Raw genomic sequence first — 16,078 nt, 5'->3', positions numbered from 1 at the left:
GGCTTATATTTTCAGGCTTCTCCAGCAACAGTCCACGATAATTAACTGCGCTAATTTTTATTTAAACATCTCTTCCCCCGATCCGGGGGTTTTGGCATTAACTTAGCAACAACTTTGTAGAGGATATAATTATTAGATTGAGCTTTAAGCCACACAGATACGTTGCACTGTGACTCTCCCGCAACTTTCAAAATAGAGAACAAGCTTCAGAATATCCATGTCCTTTGACGTACAGATTGATAACATTTAGCCATTGCATACATTTTCTCCAGTTTAATTTGAAGACATGAAAGGTTACGTAAAACGTTTTAATCATATTAACATTTAGTCATGTAGTCACACTTAGACAGGTATGAGAAGCACCCAGATTTGCCAGTGCTGGACTCAAAGAGCCATCCCCAAAAAAGTACTACAAAGAGGACTGACACACCAAACGGGATCTTCATACAACCAAACCTTTTACATTAGATACAAGAATTTTACTAGTATGTACAAAGTGCAAATGATGCGTTTGCTATCATTAATCCACACAAACTGCATAGACAAAAAAACAATAATAAGAGCTGACATGAAGCTTTATATCTACAGTACAGCACATCCAAAAAAAAAAGACCTTCATTCCTCATTCACAAATGTACAGCAAATCTCTTCCTGTCATGGCACTGCTCAGGAAACCAAGCTCTGATTCCTCGTGGTCACCTCCGTCACACATGCCATCTGTAACCAGGTACTATACAGTAATGGTGCTTGCCGCAAATTGGATTTTAAGAAAATTATTTAAAAATGTAAAAAGCTATTAGATGTCATTAAACAGTTTAAGTGGATAAATCCACTCAATCAATCATCCAGCTGCTTATACAGTAGAGGGTCATGGTTAAACGACACCTAGCAGTTTACCTCCCCCAGATCCTTAGCTGGAAACTACAAGCAAAGATCACAGAGCTTCTAGGTTGAGTTTAGCACTCAAACCACATAAACCAACATTAATCAAAGTTAATACCATCATACATAATACTTACGGTCATTATATAACATTGACACAGCTGAAGGAACTAGGATTTTAAAAGGGGCAGGTGGGGGGGGGGCAGTCACTAAAAGAACAAAGCAGGTAAGAGTAACACTGAACTGAAGAAACCGAAATGAGGGAGGGGGGCCTGGATTAACGGTGGAGCCCCCCCAGATTAACGGTGGCCAAAGAGAAATGTGACAGATGTGACCACACGTGGCCTGTGATCGCCCATCACAGTCCCTTCCTGGCAGTCAGACATAAGGGGACTGAGTGAGGTCTGGAGTCTCTCAGATTCAAAAGGTATTTTAGGTTTCTCCCAACAGTTTGAACTACCTAGAAAAGGAAATCTACACTGTAATTAGACCTGGTATTCATGGCAAATTTACTGCTAAAAGCGCCCTGTAGGACTCAGCCATGAGTACCAAGATTATATAAACACATACACACATTAATTAACCTAATCACAAACACTGCAACAGACAACACCCCTCCCGTAAAATTAATCTAAGCAACACAAAAATTATAGATTAAAAGGATATTCACGTCACATATACACATTCAGAAGAAATAAGAAAATTTGTTCTGTAATTTCAGCTTTTTAAATCTTGGAGCACCAAAAAACTGGCATGAAGACCTTTCCAGATTTATGAGGATTAATTTCCAAAGCTTTGAAAAGTACCTCTACTTAGCAACCGTAAAACAGAAAACCCTGGATAAACACAAATCTGTACTGCTTGAGCACAACCCATTCTAACATGATTCTGGGCATGAAAACGGCAGCGTTCACTATCTCCGCTAACCCAATGGGAGGACTGCGGTTTTACCTGCAATTGAGAGTAGAGAAAGTATGATGTTACAAAGTAACGCAAAAACCTAAACGGGAATCTTTTGTTCATATTCATATGGAACAATTCTAAGCATACTTTTGTAAAGTCCCAGCTCTGGGTTCTGTTTAAGAAATTAAAGGAAAAATAGGTGGAGTTATTTGAAATCGTCTGCATTGTTTGTACAGAAGATGGTCCTCAATGGAATGGCATTCTGGAAATAACTTAAGACGGAAATGTTAAGTATAACGGAAAGTGTGGTCTATAGGGGCGCCGGTGTCCGTTCTGCAAGCGAGCTGGACAGGGTGGGATTCCTGAGTTTCCAGTCGTCTTCTGGCAGCACATACACTGCTCCACTTGCGCTTTGTGGAAGCCAGTTGCTGGTTGGTTGCTGGGATAGTTGGAAGGAGCTCGGGACAGACAGGCCAATTAACATGCGATGCTTTTAGGCTCTGCTGCTGGGTCTTTGTGGTCCAATCCTGGCTCAGGCAGCTCGTCGTCCTCACTGTGCCCAGCCCCTTCTTCTTCTTCTTCCTCCTCCTCATCGTCTAAGTTATCCCTGCTCTTACCCAGCTGCAGGTTTTCCAAGGTCTCTGAGACCCAGGATTCAATCCGGCTACTAAGGGGTGGGACTTCTACAGAGATGGGTTCGGGGACGTAGTCCTCTTCTTCGTCTTCGTCATCCTCTTCCTCCTCACCTTCCTCTAGCATGCCGGGTACCAACGTGCTGGTGGTGCTGGTGATGGAGGAGTTGAGCAGGTCTCTGCAGCTGCCGTCCAGAGAACCAGTCTCCGTGCTCTGCTGGGATGCCCATTCCAGCCTGTCGTCCGTCTTAGCCTCCTCCCGGTCTAGACAGGCCCCAGCTTTCCCCAGGGCCTGCGCGCCCCCAGGAGGAGCTGGCGGCATATGGGCCACATGAGGAATGCTCTTTTGCGGCACGGCTCTCGCCTCGCCCCCAACAGAAGTCACTCTGCTGCTTGGCTCCCTGTCACTCTCTGCTGCCTCTAGACCATCTGAGTACTCTACCATGTTCCTCCAGTTGGTTTCTGAAAAGTAAAGGGGAGGGGGAGGACAAGGCATAGAGTTTAATGAACATGCAATGAGAAATAACCCAAAAGGGAAGATATCTGGATTCCTGCCAGAAGTATAAAATCAAGGTCTTACCATATTCCTTCTCGTTGACCTCAGATATGGGCTCCGAGATTACGCTGCAGAAGGAGATGGCACTGGCAGCTGAGGGGTTTCTGGAGTGCCCCATGTGGTGAGGAACCTTCTTGACGTTCTTCAGGGCTTCCTCAGCCTGCTCCTGCTCCAGCGCGGACACCATATCTTTGTAGGCCTTTCTGGCTTCTTCCGTTAGAGACACCAGCTTGTTGAAGAGTTCCTGAATGGAGACAACGGTGTGTGAAAACCAGAGGTTCGCAGGAATGAGCAGACAAGCTTGCCTATTGGCAGCTGGTCCCACTTACCTCTGCTCCGGAGTAGTTGAAGATTCCCACCACACTGACAGGCACCAGCTTGTTGACGCAGCGGCCGAGGGCCTTACGGCCCAAAGCGAACACAAAGGGGATTTCCTGTTCTCGGGCCATGGCGATGACATTGTAAAGAGCTTCATCCAGACCCCCTGATCAAGCACATCAAGAGTGTCACTGTTCATGTGCCCACATGCCTTTTATCTATTTTAACGCAACATTGTCAATGTCATGATCAAAATCAAGAATGTACTGATATCCCTCTAGTGGAAAGATCTAAAATGACAAGGATGAATTTCAATAAAGTCAGTTAAGAATGACCTAAAATACTGGACTGGACAGCCTAAAGTCACAGAAACAATACAATAAAAGGGGGGGGGGCAGAGATGGTGTGGAGGAGGCAACCACAGCGGCGGACATCACCTCCTCCTGGTAAGAGACAGAGCCTCACCTTTGGACTGAATCTTCTCGCAGTTGGGAGAGATGATCACACACTTGATCTTCAGGAGCTTCATGTGCTTGGTCACCTCACGCAAGCCCATGACCAGCCGGCGCTTGGCTTTAGCCTTCCCGGGGTCCCGCTGGTAGACGCGCTCCTGGAAGCGCACCAGCTCTTGTAGCAGCAAGGTGGCGCTCTCGTCGATCTCCTTGTTCAGCACCTGGTTACAGTACCTGTGGCAGGAACAGAGAGAGGTCGACGGGCCGCATTAAGTGATGTGATCAAGCCTCATTCCATCCCACTAAACACTGCACTTGATAAGTCCGTGGTTAACGTGTCCCTGAAATCCCACGGCGATGCATAAACGCAGAGGCGTGGGCTCAGATGCAGAATGTGTACGATGCAGGAGGCTGGGACAATGTGCTCACTGCTGCAGACTTTTCACACAACAAAGGCCCATCTGTAAAGGGTGGCATACATTGTACTTTGTACAGAGGATGCAGGCCTGGCACCATACAACGTACAATCCGTTATTGTATAGTCGCTCTTTAAAAGGCCGCATTTACATTCCCAGAGGACACTTTCCATTTCTGGGATGGACTTTTAGCCCCAATATGCTGGGTGGGTTAAGAATTCAGGCAACTAACCCATTCCTGTGACATTTCAGCTGCATGTAGGAAATCTTTGTTTGCAGTAATTTGCTGGTGAAGCATTGTATCCAAAGACACTGGCCTGTACAAAAATAATTCTAATCAGTCTAGGTCAGGGGTGCCCAACCTTTTTTAACTCAAGATCTACTTTTCAAGTGGCCAGTGTGCCGAGATCTACTCTGTTACTCTATTATTACTCTAGCTATTGCCTTTCTACATAGTTAACATGCACAGAGCAAATCCAGACAAATCCAGGTAATTCTCCAAATTGAAAAAGTGTAAATAAATGTATTTCTCTACCCTAGTGAGACCGGTGGCACTGGGAAGACGCAGCTGGGTAACAATTGACTGCTGTACTGCTAACGGACTTCTCAGTTCTCGCACTTTTTGGCTGCATATGGCTGTTTTAGTAGGGAACTCGATCTCGTAGTTTTAGTGCATCGTTTTGAAATTCCGCTCCAAATTGCCCTTCTTCCGTAAAGCCACGCTCGCATTGCATACAAGACATACGCTCGCATTGCATACAAGACATACGCTCGCATTGCATATAAGATATTTTTGATCTTTTGGCTTCTGACGTGTTTGCATGCTAAATGTTTACAGTACAAGATTAGTTGCACACTGAAAAATGGGTGCACATGCAAGTGCACAGACACGATCGATTGAGAATTACTCCGTGATCGACTCTTTGGGCACCCCTGGTCTAGGTGTACCCATAAAACGATTTCATCATAACCAAGAGCAGTCAGCAAAACTGCCACCTAACTGCCATTTGTGTGTTACTGTGTGAGTGAGTGTGTGTGAGAGAGCTGCATAATGGATTGAGATTACTGTGCCCCTAAATAGATAAGCGATTACTGAAAATTGATGGATGCAGGAAAAGATGGGTGGGATCTAATTTCATCCACCTCTAATTTAGAGAAGAAAATCTGTGCTACAGGGGTGAGGGTGAGAAGCGCACTTACTCTCTGAATCGGCGGCTGTGGATTTTGGTGATGGCAGAGGTGGCCATGGGGCTCCCGATCCCGGAGCTGGCGGGAGAGCCCTGGGAGACAGGGGTGATGCTGTACGGGGAGTTCTGACTGGCCGGCGACAGCGAGGTGTCACTGGGCACGCTCAGACCATTCTCTGCATAGCATCATAACCACAAGAGACAAGACTTCCCTGTTATTGTTATTTATTTGAGCTTTGTTTTTAGATGCATGCACGTTCCCTGTCTAATTTTTTACCGCCTGCTGCATTTGAATCCTTAAACTGAAATTTAATGGTTTTCGGAAGAGCAGACTGTTTACTCATGTCATTCTTTAAGGCGCCCCTGTGCCTACCGTCTTGGGACACTGCTTCTCGGGAGGGGTCGTCTGTAAAAATCAGCTCATCGTCCACCCGCTCGTCCGCTCTCAGTGCAGTGGGATCCAGGGAATACTTGCCCTTCTTCACCTCCCTCTCTTTCAGAATGATCTAAGCACAGGATGGGCAGAGTGGCGGGTGTCTCATGGATGTCAGGCAGCACAGGCGTAATGCAGCAGACCAGAGCAAAGAAAGAAACCACACAAAGCTTCACCTTCTCGGAGAGCTCACCTTTTTCAGAGCTGTAGGTCTCTTCACCTTGAGTACCTCCCTTTCCTTGCCCCTTTTCACCCTTGGAGCAGTGGAGTCCAGGCTGTTGTGGGGTCCGAGGTGCGGCTGGCTCTTCTGTCCCGACCCCATCCTTCCTGACTCCTTGGTATGATACAGAGCTGTTGTGCCAACTAACATAAGAGACAGAGCAGAATCAGGGGTGTGGTCACAGATAGACCTCAATTTAAGGGCCTGTATGTCGGCTCCCTTATAAAGCTTTAGATGTGTGCATGTTCATTCCTAGATTGTTTGGCCTCATCCAATTTTGTGAATTCCACATGGAACCCACAGCCCACCGGCGTGCTGAGCACCTGTGTAGGAGAGGGGCTTGGTGTTGGTCAGCTGCCGCGCTTTCATAGCCTGCTGCTGCCGCTCCAGGGCAGCCAGCATGTCTCCCAGGTCCAGCTGCACCGGGGTCTTGCTCTTCTTCCCTGCTGCCTTGGTCAGGGCCTCCTGCAGGGCACACGGGTGACATGCAGCTGAACTACGGAACTCCGCATACAGACACAAACACAGGGATACTGAATTGCCACTTGCAGGTCTGCTACATTTTTCTTGAAATACAGGGTGTTTCTAAATACAAAGAACATAAAGATTGTACTTGTGGTCTTGGCAAGACCGGTCTTGCTAACATGTCTCCCAAAAAGGAACTTGAGGTGCAATCACTCATGGGATTGGTCCTGTTTGACGAGGATGCAACTGATGCGTCCTTGATATTTGGGGCGGGACAAGAACAACATCTGGGGATTTTTACCATCCTCCGTACTTATTTCATGATTATTGGAACTGGTCTTCAGCAATGGAAGATGACATGAAACTGGTACACGAGAGCAAGTGTAAGTAAGTATACACGTTGAGAAACACCCATATTGAGTGGACAAATGGTTAGGAGTGAGGCCGACCTGCAGCTTCTTCTGCTCCATGCTGATCTCGGAGTACTCCTGGGCCGTGGCCAGGGCAGCCGCCAGGGCCTTCTTCCTCTGGCTCTTGGCTCTCTTGGGGACAGACGTGGTGATGGGGATCGGCGTTTGCACGATGTTGATGGGCGAGTTCTCCGGCAGGTTCTCCAGCTGAGGGGACAGAGAGGCACAATGGCAGGCAGGCGTCAGGGTTCTGCGAGGAGGCGCCTGGCCGCGAACCTGCAGGCCCTTTGATTCTCAGCTTAGGAATCTTCAGACACGCACCAGGCTTTTTGGGATCTTGGCCTGGACTTGCTCCAGTTTATTTCGTGACACAGGTCCTCCACTTCCACTGGAAAGTTCAGGAAACTCCTCTTCATCCTACGAAGGGATTCCATCATATCCCACATCAATTACTAACATTAATATTAATTAATATTATTACATCTGTACATATATCTGTCTCTCATGGAGAACAAGATAGGGTAGGAAAAAAAGAATCTCCCCATGGGGATTAATAAAGTATCAGTTTTCTTTTCTCTTTATTTTCTTTGTCTCATTTCCCAGATTTCCAATTTAAAGGCCATTTCACACCAAGTATGATTTTTTTTTCCCCACATGTAAAAACCAAAAAACATCATTCTGAAACCAACAAACGTATTTCTATGAAGGCTTTCAAATTAAGTCTGATTAATTTGCACTGTTGTGTTCCATCAAGACCAATAGTATTGCAGTTTTTACACTTGTGTTCTTTTGAATAGGAAGAAACCCCTTCTTTTGCTTTACAACACTAGCCTGTAGTGGTGGATGATACCACATACTTTCTTTTCGGTCCAGTTTTGATTAGACCCAAGGATGATGTCGCAGGTATCGAAATTCAGTGCCGGCCAAACCCTAACGATGAAATGAAGCCAAGCTCGAGGGGGGATTTTGTGGGTGGATCGATTGTCCCATTTTCCTGTAGTGGCTGGGCAGCAACTGTCCTGGTACCTTGTGTTTATGTTCATTTCCATTTAATTTTGTAAGGCCTTATAACATGACTGATTATATTAAATTGTGGCCATTTATTATTATTTTTACTTGACTTATAGACCTATCTGTCTACAATCAATATACAATATAAAATATAAAAAAAAAACAATGATCTGTTTTCTCTATTCCTGTTACGCAACTAATAATAGATGTTGCCATGTTTTAAAAATTAAATTTTACTTATCCTGATCAACCATCTGAAATGGAAAAAGTTCATGGAAAAGTTTAAACTTTTTCAGAATTGGATGTATGCAGTATTTGACTGACTTTTTTTTTTTTTTTTAAACTTGTTTGCTCAAAAGAAACAAGATACAACTTGGCACTGCTGCTAGTGCTTGTCGCCAGCATGATCATTTCTGGATGCAAACTTCTCAGTTACGTACATTTCATATTGCGAATTTGACGGATCAAAAAATTTCACATCCGAACATTTAGCAAATCCGTGCCGTTTTTTCTGGCCCCGCTCAGTGTGAGACGGCCTTAACCCTCCAACACAACAAGCATTAGAAAACAGCACTACATTTACATGGAGGCAGTGCATAGCTCAGTAAGATAGGAACCTGTGTCCATGTCCAGAACGTGGGTTTGAATCAAGCAACCAGCAGAGTTATCATACCACAATAAACATCGGGTACCTGGTGATGAAAGCAGGGGTCTCCTCTTTCACACTCTCACCTCAAAATAAAGCGGTTCTGCGGCAAGCTGGGTACCGGTCTGCACGGTCCCCTCCTGCAGCCTCTTCTGCTGGGTGCAGCCCCTGTCTGAGGAGGTGCTGCCACGCCCACGGAAGCCGGTCGGGAGCTCGGTCTAGAGGAGAGACGAGCCTCAGACCGAAGCTCCAAACCCCACACATCCTCCAACCACATCTTACGGATCTCACAAGAAGACACATCACCCAAAACATTCAGTGCAATTAATTACGCAAACAATACTGCACTTATTCCGTTATTTCGAGAAGCGTCCATGGGGAAGCACCTGCATGTAGCTCCTCTGAGAAGATGCCGCTCCTGTTTGATAAAAGGAGGAGCTTCTCTCACCCCAGGACTTCTGAGTGGCTTGGGAGGCAACATTGACCCAACTTGCGGCTGAAACCACAAACGTCACAGCTGAGAAACATGGGGCCTGAGCTTAGAAGAGCCTCCTCTCTAAAGGTGCATATAAAACAAAAATAAATTCATAATAAAAAAAGAAAAACACCAACCTGTTGCTGCTCCAGATTCACCAGCCTACACAATGGAAAAATATGTAGAATTACTTTAATTTAAAATAAATAACCACATATTTCCATAAAAGGTTCCCGTTTACTAAATATAGAGGGATAGAATGTGTAGAAAGGACATGAAACCTAAAAACACCCACTGCAGATGGGACTGCGCTGTAATAAAGGAGTCACCCCCCCCCCCCCAAGCCCCCAAGCCCCCAGCAGCGTCGGGCCGTACCACAGTAACCGAGGGATCCGAAGTCCGCAGGGTAGTGCCGCCGGCCTGGTTGTGCTTGGGACTGCAGTAGCCGCTGTCGCTGTCGATGTCGGCCTCGCTGGCCCCGTGCTCGCTGGACGACTCTGCCGGGTGGGAGGGCCGCCGTCGCCGTGCCCGGTTCTTCCACGCCAGCGGGCTGGCCCTCTCCATCAGGGGCTTTCCAGAAACATCCCCCGGGAAGTCTAAGGGGGATCGGGAGTGTCACCTGTGGTCAACCGGGGCTGAATTCTACGGCACAACCCAACAAAGTTCTGGTCATACCTGTCTGCTGGGCCGCATCCACCAGCACCACTGTCTTGGATCTGCCATCGGGGCCAGAGGCACTGACCTCCTTCTGGACCGCCACGCTCCGCATGGGGAGCCTCTTAGCCCTGCCCGCCTGAGGAACCAGCTGAAGGGACAGAAACGGTCAGACACCCGAACCGTCCAGCAGGTGCCCAAAACCCCCCCCCCCGGGGATGGCCCCTCCCTCACCTTGAGCGGCGCAGGGCTCCGGACAACACCCCTCCCTCTGTGGGCCAGGGTTCCAAATGCCTGGCCTGGGCCCGGGGACCGTTCTCCAAGGTCAGCGGAGAGTGTGGCCACCATCCCGGGCTGCACGGGGCCACCGTATGGGCCAGCAAACTGCTGGTAGAAGCCCATGACGGGGGGACAGGGGGCAGGCACGATCTGGTAATAGGCGTAGTCATTAGACACGGGAGGCTGGGGCGAGGACAAGATGGGGTAGGCCAGGTATGGCCCATTCGGGGTGGGGGCGGCCGCGTGCCACCGCAGGTCTCCATTATACACAGGGAGTTGCCTGTAAGGGAAGAGGACCAGAGTGAAAACAGAGGATCCGTTAGAAGACAAGAAAACACACTGATCTCACATACAGTGAGCTTTCTTGTGTCTGACACAGAACAGTCAAGAGTTAAGAATAGGAGGCCATTTTAATGAATATTTTCATGCCGCTGACACCCTCTCCCTCGAGATATCTACCCATTGTTTTCCACTCACTGGCTATATGGGTGGAGAATATGCAAGGCTCAGAAGATTTTTTGGCCCAGTCCGAGAGGGGATGCCTGCACGCCACTAAGCGCGGAGGACCAAGACCCCCCCCCCCATTTGCTAGAGAGACTGTGGCCTGAGCTTGAACCGTGCCTCTCGCCGGAAGGATGAGGCTTGCGCTTTTTTGGAGTTTTATTCCGTTGCAGCCAGCGTTTCCTTGCATTGAGAAAACGGGAAGGAAGGAAATGAGGGGCGGGAGGGCCTGGGAATGCAGCGGGGGCCACGAGGGACGCCACCATGCGCAGGACGTCGGCACGCGCTCGCACTCTCCACGACTTCCACTGAAACCACGTGTCTGCTTTTAACCTTTATGACGGAAAACATCTCCCTGGCCTGTCGACTTACTCGACAATGTCTCATATTAAAAAAATAAAGTGATAAACAGGCACTATAAGAACACAGTACCTGTTAGGCTGGCTCTCCTGGACAAATGGGTAGCAGGTGATGAGATAGCTGGGAATGGGCGTGGCTTCGGGCCCACTGCCCGGCCCCACCGCCGCTTCCACAGGCAGACCGATACCCACCAGGGCGGAGCCCTCGGGGCCTTTCTTCTGCGGGATGAAGGGCTCCACCTCTGCCGAGAGCTTCACATCCTGTCCAAACGAAGGAGGTCAGCCACGATTCAAACACCTGCACCGAAAAACAACCTAACCTCCTATTTCAGAGACTGCCATGTCTACAACAAATATTTACAGAAACTGGCATTACCGGTACATGACAAGTATGCTATCTCCTAAAGCAATGAAACTACAGTTGATCTTCTCAAAATTATTATGCCAGTGTATCAGCATGTTCAATATGGAGGGGGAAAAAAAATTTTCAATCACTATTCGTGCAATAACAGGGGATTTTACACCAGGAGGCTTCTGACACAGACGTCTCTTTGTCTAGTTAAGGTGGTAAAGTTCAGGGAAATCAGACACTTATGAGAAAGTGATGGGGTGATGGTGCCATCAGCGTTCCTGGGGATCTTCCTCATTCTCACCTTCATACCTGCAGCATTGCTTTGGGTGTAAATGACAAATGGCTGGATTGCTAACCACTTCTGAGAATGGTTTTCATTCTCGGCATTAATTGCGACAGTGAAAGACACCCGTCATGGAAACATCAGATAAACAAAGTACTTCCTCACCCTCGCTCTACCAGCACAGTCAGCAGCCGACTGTGACCAGGGAGGGTGTGAGGTATGGCAGAGGCTGCTTTCTGAGAATTTACACAGAATGACTTAGACCCACCAACCTCACCCACACTGGAGTGATGTACTGCATTTCAGTGACATCATTCTAGAGGTGCAGTAATAAAACTGAATGACCCATCCTCGCAAGAACTTTAGTTACTGTACCAGCATAAGTCATCACTTTGGGCCAAAACTAAAGAGCGAAAGTCTGTCAAAGTTATTCTATTCAACTGTTAATTAAATGCAAAACAAGATTTTCCACATCAGAACCCAACATGTGGTGAGATAAAACCATGGCTTGTGGAAGGGAGAGGTAATATTTACACAAATTAAAACCAAGTATCAAGTCTGTATCTACATCCAGAGGCCATTTTCAGTTAGTGTTTTTACATAGACTCTTGCATGAAAAGAAGCCGGTACAAATTTATGACAGGTCACTTTGAGAAAAGTGCTGACAACACTTACAGGGTGGTTTCAAACATGAAAAAGTGAGAGAAGCTTCTTTCCCCAAATGAGCATGTCACGGAAGGCAAACGCTGCTTCTGGGTTCAGATAAAAATGTCAGCCTGAACAATTCATAAGCATCCTCTGTCAGCTTGGGGCAGAGCTGCTCCTGACTAGTCCATCCTCCACTCTGCCGCTTCCCCGATGATCGACATGTTAGGCACTGCACTGTGCAGCACCTGATTCTCAAATGCCTCCCTCTTAGATGCAATCCATGGTGGCACCTTCGCTGACATATTGAAATTCCATTTTAGACACGTGCTCAGAGGTTAGGGTGACCTGACATAAGGTGAGGAACCTGAGGACTGCATGGTCAGCTCTGTATATTAAAGCACATTGCAACAGAAATGATGTTTCTATACTCTGGGCACTATGGTTCTTCAAGTGATTATTGACATTATTGACATCTCATCTGGGGTGTGTAGCGATAAGTCATAAAAAAACACTGGGGTCTAGTTATAATAATTCTCACACATATATAATATTAGAAAGACAGAGGATCCCTCTGAAGAAGCTTGAGCATGGTTGGACAGGATGCCATGCGGTCATGAGTCATTACTTTCCAGAGTGCGTGATGGAGATACACAAGCAGCCAATGAAATAGCCAAAAACCACTGCTTTAAGACAATGGACATTAATATTTGGAAGGAATGCGATAGGCAGAGATATGACCTCCAGCTCAGACAGGGATAGCGGAACAGTGAAAGACAGCGAAGGTAAAGCTTCTGAAAGACTTGTATTATGTGTTTAACAATCACTTTATGTGCCTTTGTCAATGGCAGAGGACAAAAGTGGAAAACAAGCCCTGCGTTACTACTCCTTGGTGACCATCCCTGCTGCTCACAGCCAAAGGCAAACAAACAAGCCAAGTAAACTGAATGCATAAGCTTTATAACTGCCAGTGAGCACAGAGACAGCCAGCAATTGTCCCCATATCCTGCTGACTGTTGATAGAGCATTCAACGGACAGGAAGCATTTAAACCCTCCATGTTTCAGTGCGAATAACACACACGGGACAAACTGGCATCTGACCATCATCAAGTCAGGGTTAACATAAATGCCAGCTCAGACAAATCCGTATGTAGTAAAGGACCTCTGAACCGATTTGTGTTGGGAAGTTCACTCAGTGGGAAACCTCATGGCTCCAGAGTTGCAGGCTGAAATCTGACTTTCTCCAATCTGCATGTTCTCCTCATGATGATGTGAGTTCTTGCCAATTTCCTCCTAAAACCCCAAAATGTGTTGTGCCAGTGAGTCTAAACGGCTATTGGTAACTTTTTTCATGAACCTGGGGCTGAATCAGCAATTGAGACATCTAGAAACAAGCCACTGCAACATAACTCCTCACTATTTAAAATGGACATCTAACAAATGAGACATTGTTCAAATAAATTACCAGTACAGTTAACCAACATATGGAACTAACCTAAAATAAATAAATAAATAAAAAACACTGAATAAATGGCCACGCTATTTACAGTACAGTACACTTTATGCGTTTTGAATGCTTTTTGAGTGCCAAGGTGTACCCTGGTCAAAGGCTGGACAACCACAGCTACAAAAATGCCTGTTATTTTGATCTGGATTTGCTCGACATTAGACTATTGTCTTAGGCCCCGGGGGCAGAAGAAGACCAGCACGCGAGTGAAAAGAGGCAATTGTACGTCTGCCACTGAGGTCAGCCCCAGATGTGTAGGGGCCCGGAGCTGTGCTGACACCGGTACGGATGCACTGGGCAGCCACCCCTTATGCTTACAGCACAAGGTTCGAAGCGAACGAGCCAGCACAGACCGTGGGACGCAGAGACAATGCCAGCTCCAGCTGCAGTACTCACACATTGAACAGACCATTTGACTGTCCTCTAAAAGAAAGACTTCAAGAGAAAGACATGTAACATCTGATTATGGAAAAAGACTAATGCACTGAAACACCTTTTTTCCTTCTAAGAAGCCCAACAAATTTGGCGTTAGGTTAAAGTTACCACATATTGACATTACATTTTAATGGTGCAACAGAAAGTTAATCGATTATATTACATCCCACAATTTGAACAATGAAAAGGTAGATTTTCCCCACCAGTTACACATACCAAGCTTTCTGTAAACCAGTTTTCTTTATGCGGGGATTATGACAAGTTATTAAGTTTCATCAATGTGCAACTAAACAAACTATAAAATGCCCACAATACACAAATATCACCTCCGAGGCACGCTATTCAGCTTTTTTTTTTTTTTTGCTTAAATATACCGATGCGTTATTTCCAAAACTACGAGAGAGAACCCATGGAAAACAGACGTTTCACACAGCTGAATTAAAAAAAAAAGCACATAACCAAACGCTTCCGCCGTGACAACTGTCACTCCAACTGTATCAGCAGCATAACATTTTCGTTACAGAATCTTCCCTAATTAACCCAGTAAACAAATACCAGTATAAGCGACAGAAGCCATTAAATATAATTTTACTTTAAGGCATTCAGTGAAAAACAACGAAGAAACACTAAGGATCCAGAAGCTACGCTGCTTGGACAACTAATAAGAAGCCAAATGGTTTGTGAGAGAAAATATATAGCTGCGAACCGACGTAGAAATATCTAATAAGCGAGGGCAAAGTTCCGGAGGTGGTACAATCAATGTTCAACTAATTTTAATAGGAGTCTACTATTACGCAGGTACAGCATATGGGCGATTTTGCATGTAATTACCGGCGTTTATTTTAGGAAAAAAACATTGCTAAAAAAAAACAGCAATTTAACTGGCAACAAATTAATTTTAGTCCATATATCTGACAGAATAGCAACAACAAGTTTGCAGAGGAATGCATTCTATTAAAATGTAAAACGATCGTGTTTGAAAATAAATTTTAAAAATCAGTGGAATATACGATGTACGGCGACTTTGACAACAGGTGGCTCTTATAGGACATGTGTGTTAGATTGACAAATTCATACTTAGAATTCACGTCGACAATCCGGATGATAAAGTTAAAGCTGCATTAAATCGCCTCAAGGCTTAACGTCCAAAGGAAAGTAAAGGGATGACAGGTGCGGTTAGGGTTAAGGTGGAGGTTAGGCTCAGAATCAGACACCACTGCAAATGAGAAGATAGACTTTTCTTTGAGGTTGGAAAAGGGCAATTTAAAGATCACACGTATATATAACCAGTTATCTTTTCATAGCACTCAGTGTCAGGCGAACGACTACAGCAACAATTAGTTAGCAGTACTGCTAACGTTTCGAGAAAGTTCGTTGGAAAAAAATAACATTTTATAATGACTTTCTGGTAATTCTGAGGAGTTTGCTAGTTCCTATGCTAGGTGACAAGACACCGGCATTACTCTCTAATTTAACGTCCCGACGCGACCGTGCATTTTGACGGCCTAGCGAAGCAGGCAGTTTGGCGGAGCGAACACAAAACCAGTCAACACCTTAAAAAAAGCCCGTTTACCTTAATGTCGCTACAGTCCATGACCCCGGTGGCGCCACGACACCGACTGACTAACAGACAGACCGCAAATGTCAAGGGGACGTCGTTGTTTCAGTCATGGTCGGCGCTCCGCCGCCCGTGCGAAAACACACCCAGCTGCCCTTTTCGCTGCAGTCGCAACAACTACTCGGCTTCCTGCGCCGCTCGCGTTTCTATGGTCAAAAAAAATAGAGCGTGTAAGTCGTAACGGAAGCCCCACTGGCCCAAAAAGTCGGAACCGTCCCAGCGTTTCTGAATAGAGCGTTGCATCGGACTGTGATTCGTTGAGCCATCGCCTGGGTTATCTCAGCTCGAGCCAAAAGAGGAATCGGCGAGAAGTGGTTAAAATTAGCAGAACAGAAGATAATGTGGCCTACTGTGGGTTCTGTTCCTCTCAACATTACATTACATTTCTTCACATTCGTCCCAAATTTAGCCACGGTAGGTCAGGGGTGGTTCTAGGGT

At 46.3% G+C, this 16,078-nt stretch overlaps 1 protein-coding gene across 1 annotated transcript; it reads right to left on the bottom strand.

Annotated features, from left to right (window-relative positions):
• Positions 1-258: 258 nt before the first annotated feature.
• LOC111844968 (SECIS binding protein 2-like) lies at positions 259-15,807 on the bottom strand. Its single transcript, XM_023813932.2, has 18 exons — positions 15,596-15,807; positions 10,873-11,060; positions 9,895-10,219; positions 9,682-9,811; positions 9,382-9,602; positions 9,144-9,168; positions 8,918-9,027; positions 8,618-8,749; positions 7,196-7,291; positions 6,914-7,081; positions 6,323-6,464; positions 5,973-6,142; positions 5,720-5,852; positions 5,360-5,522; positions 3,757-3,977; positions 3,303-3,457; positions 2,998-3,217; positions 259-2,879 (listed from the first exon to the last, which is right to left on the bottom strand). The coding sequence occupies exons 1-18, from the start codon at positions 15,614-15,616 to the stop codon at positions 2,263-2,265; spliced, it is 3,237 nt and encodes a 1,078-aa protein (XP_023669700.2). The 5' UTR covers positions 15,617-15,807; the 3' UTR covers positions 259-2,262.
• Positions 15,808-16,078: the final 271 nt, after the last annotated feature.

Source organism: Paramormyrops kingsleyae, chromosome 11, assembly GCF_048594095.1.
Source record: "Paramormyrops kingsleyae isolate MSU_618 chromosome 11, PKINGS_0.4, whole genome shotgun sequence".
In the NCBI taxonomy this organism is placed as follows: domain Eukaryota; kingdom Metazoa; phylum Chordata; class Actinopteri; order Osteoglossiformes; family Mormyridae; genus Paramormyrops; species Paramormyrops kingsleyae.
This window is presented reverse-complemented; position numbering and strand designations above follow the sequence as displayed.

Bases quoted from the DNA above. Each gene is read 5' to 3' on its own strand.
- LOC111844968 (XM_023813932.2), bottom strand. From the start codon at position 15,616: ATGGACTGTAGCGACATTAAG. The intron at 10,220-10,872 runs GTACTGTGTTCT...CTTCCCTTACAG, and splicing joins CAGGAGAGCCAGCCTAACAG to GCAACTCCCTGTGTATAATG. The intron at 7,082-7,195 runs GTGCGTGTCTGA...CTGTCCCCTCAG, and splicing joins CCAAGATCCCAAAAAGCCTG to CTGGAGAACCTGCCGGAGAA.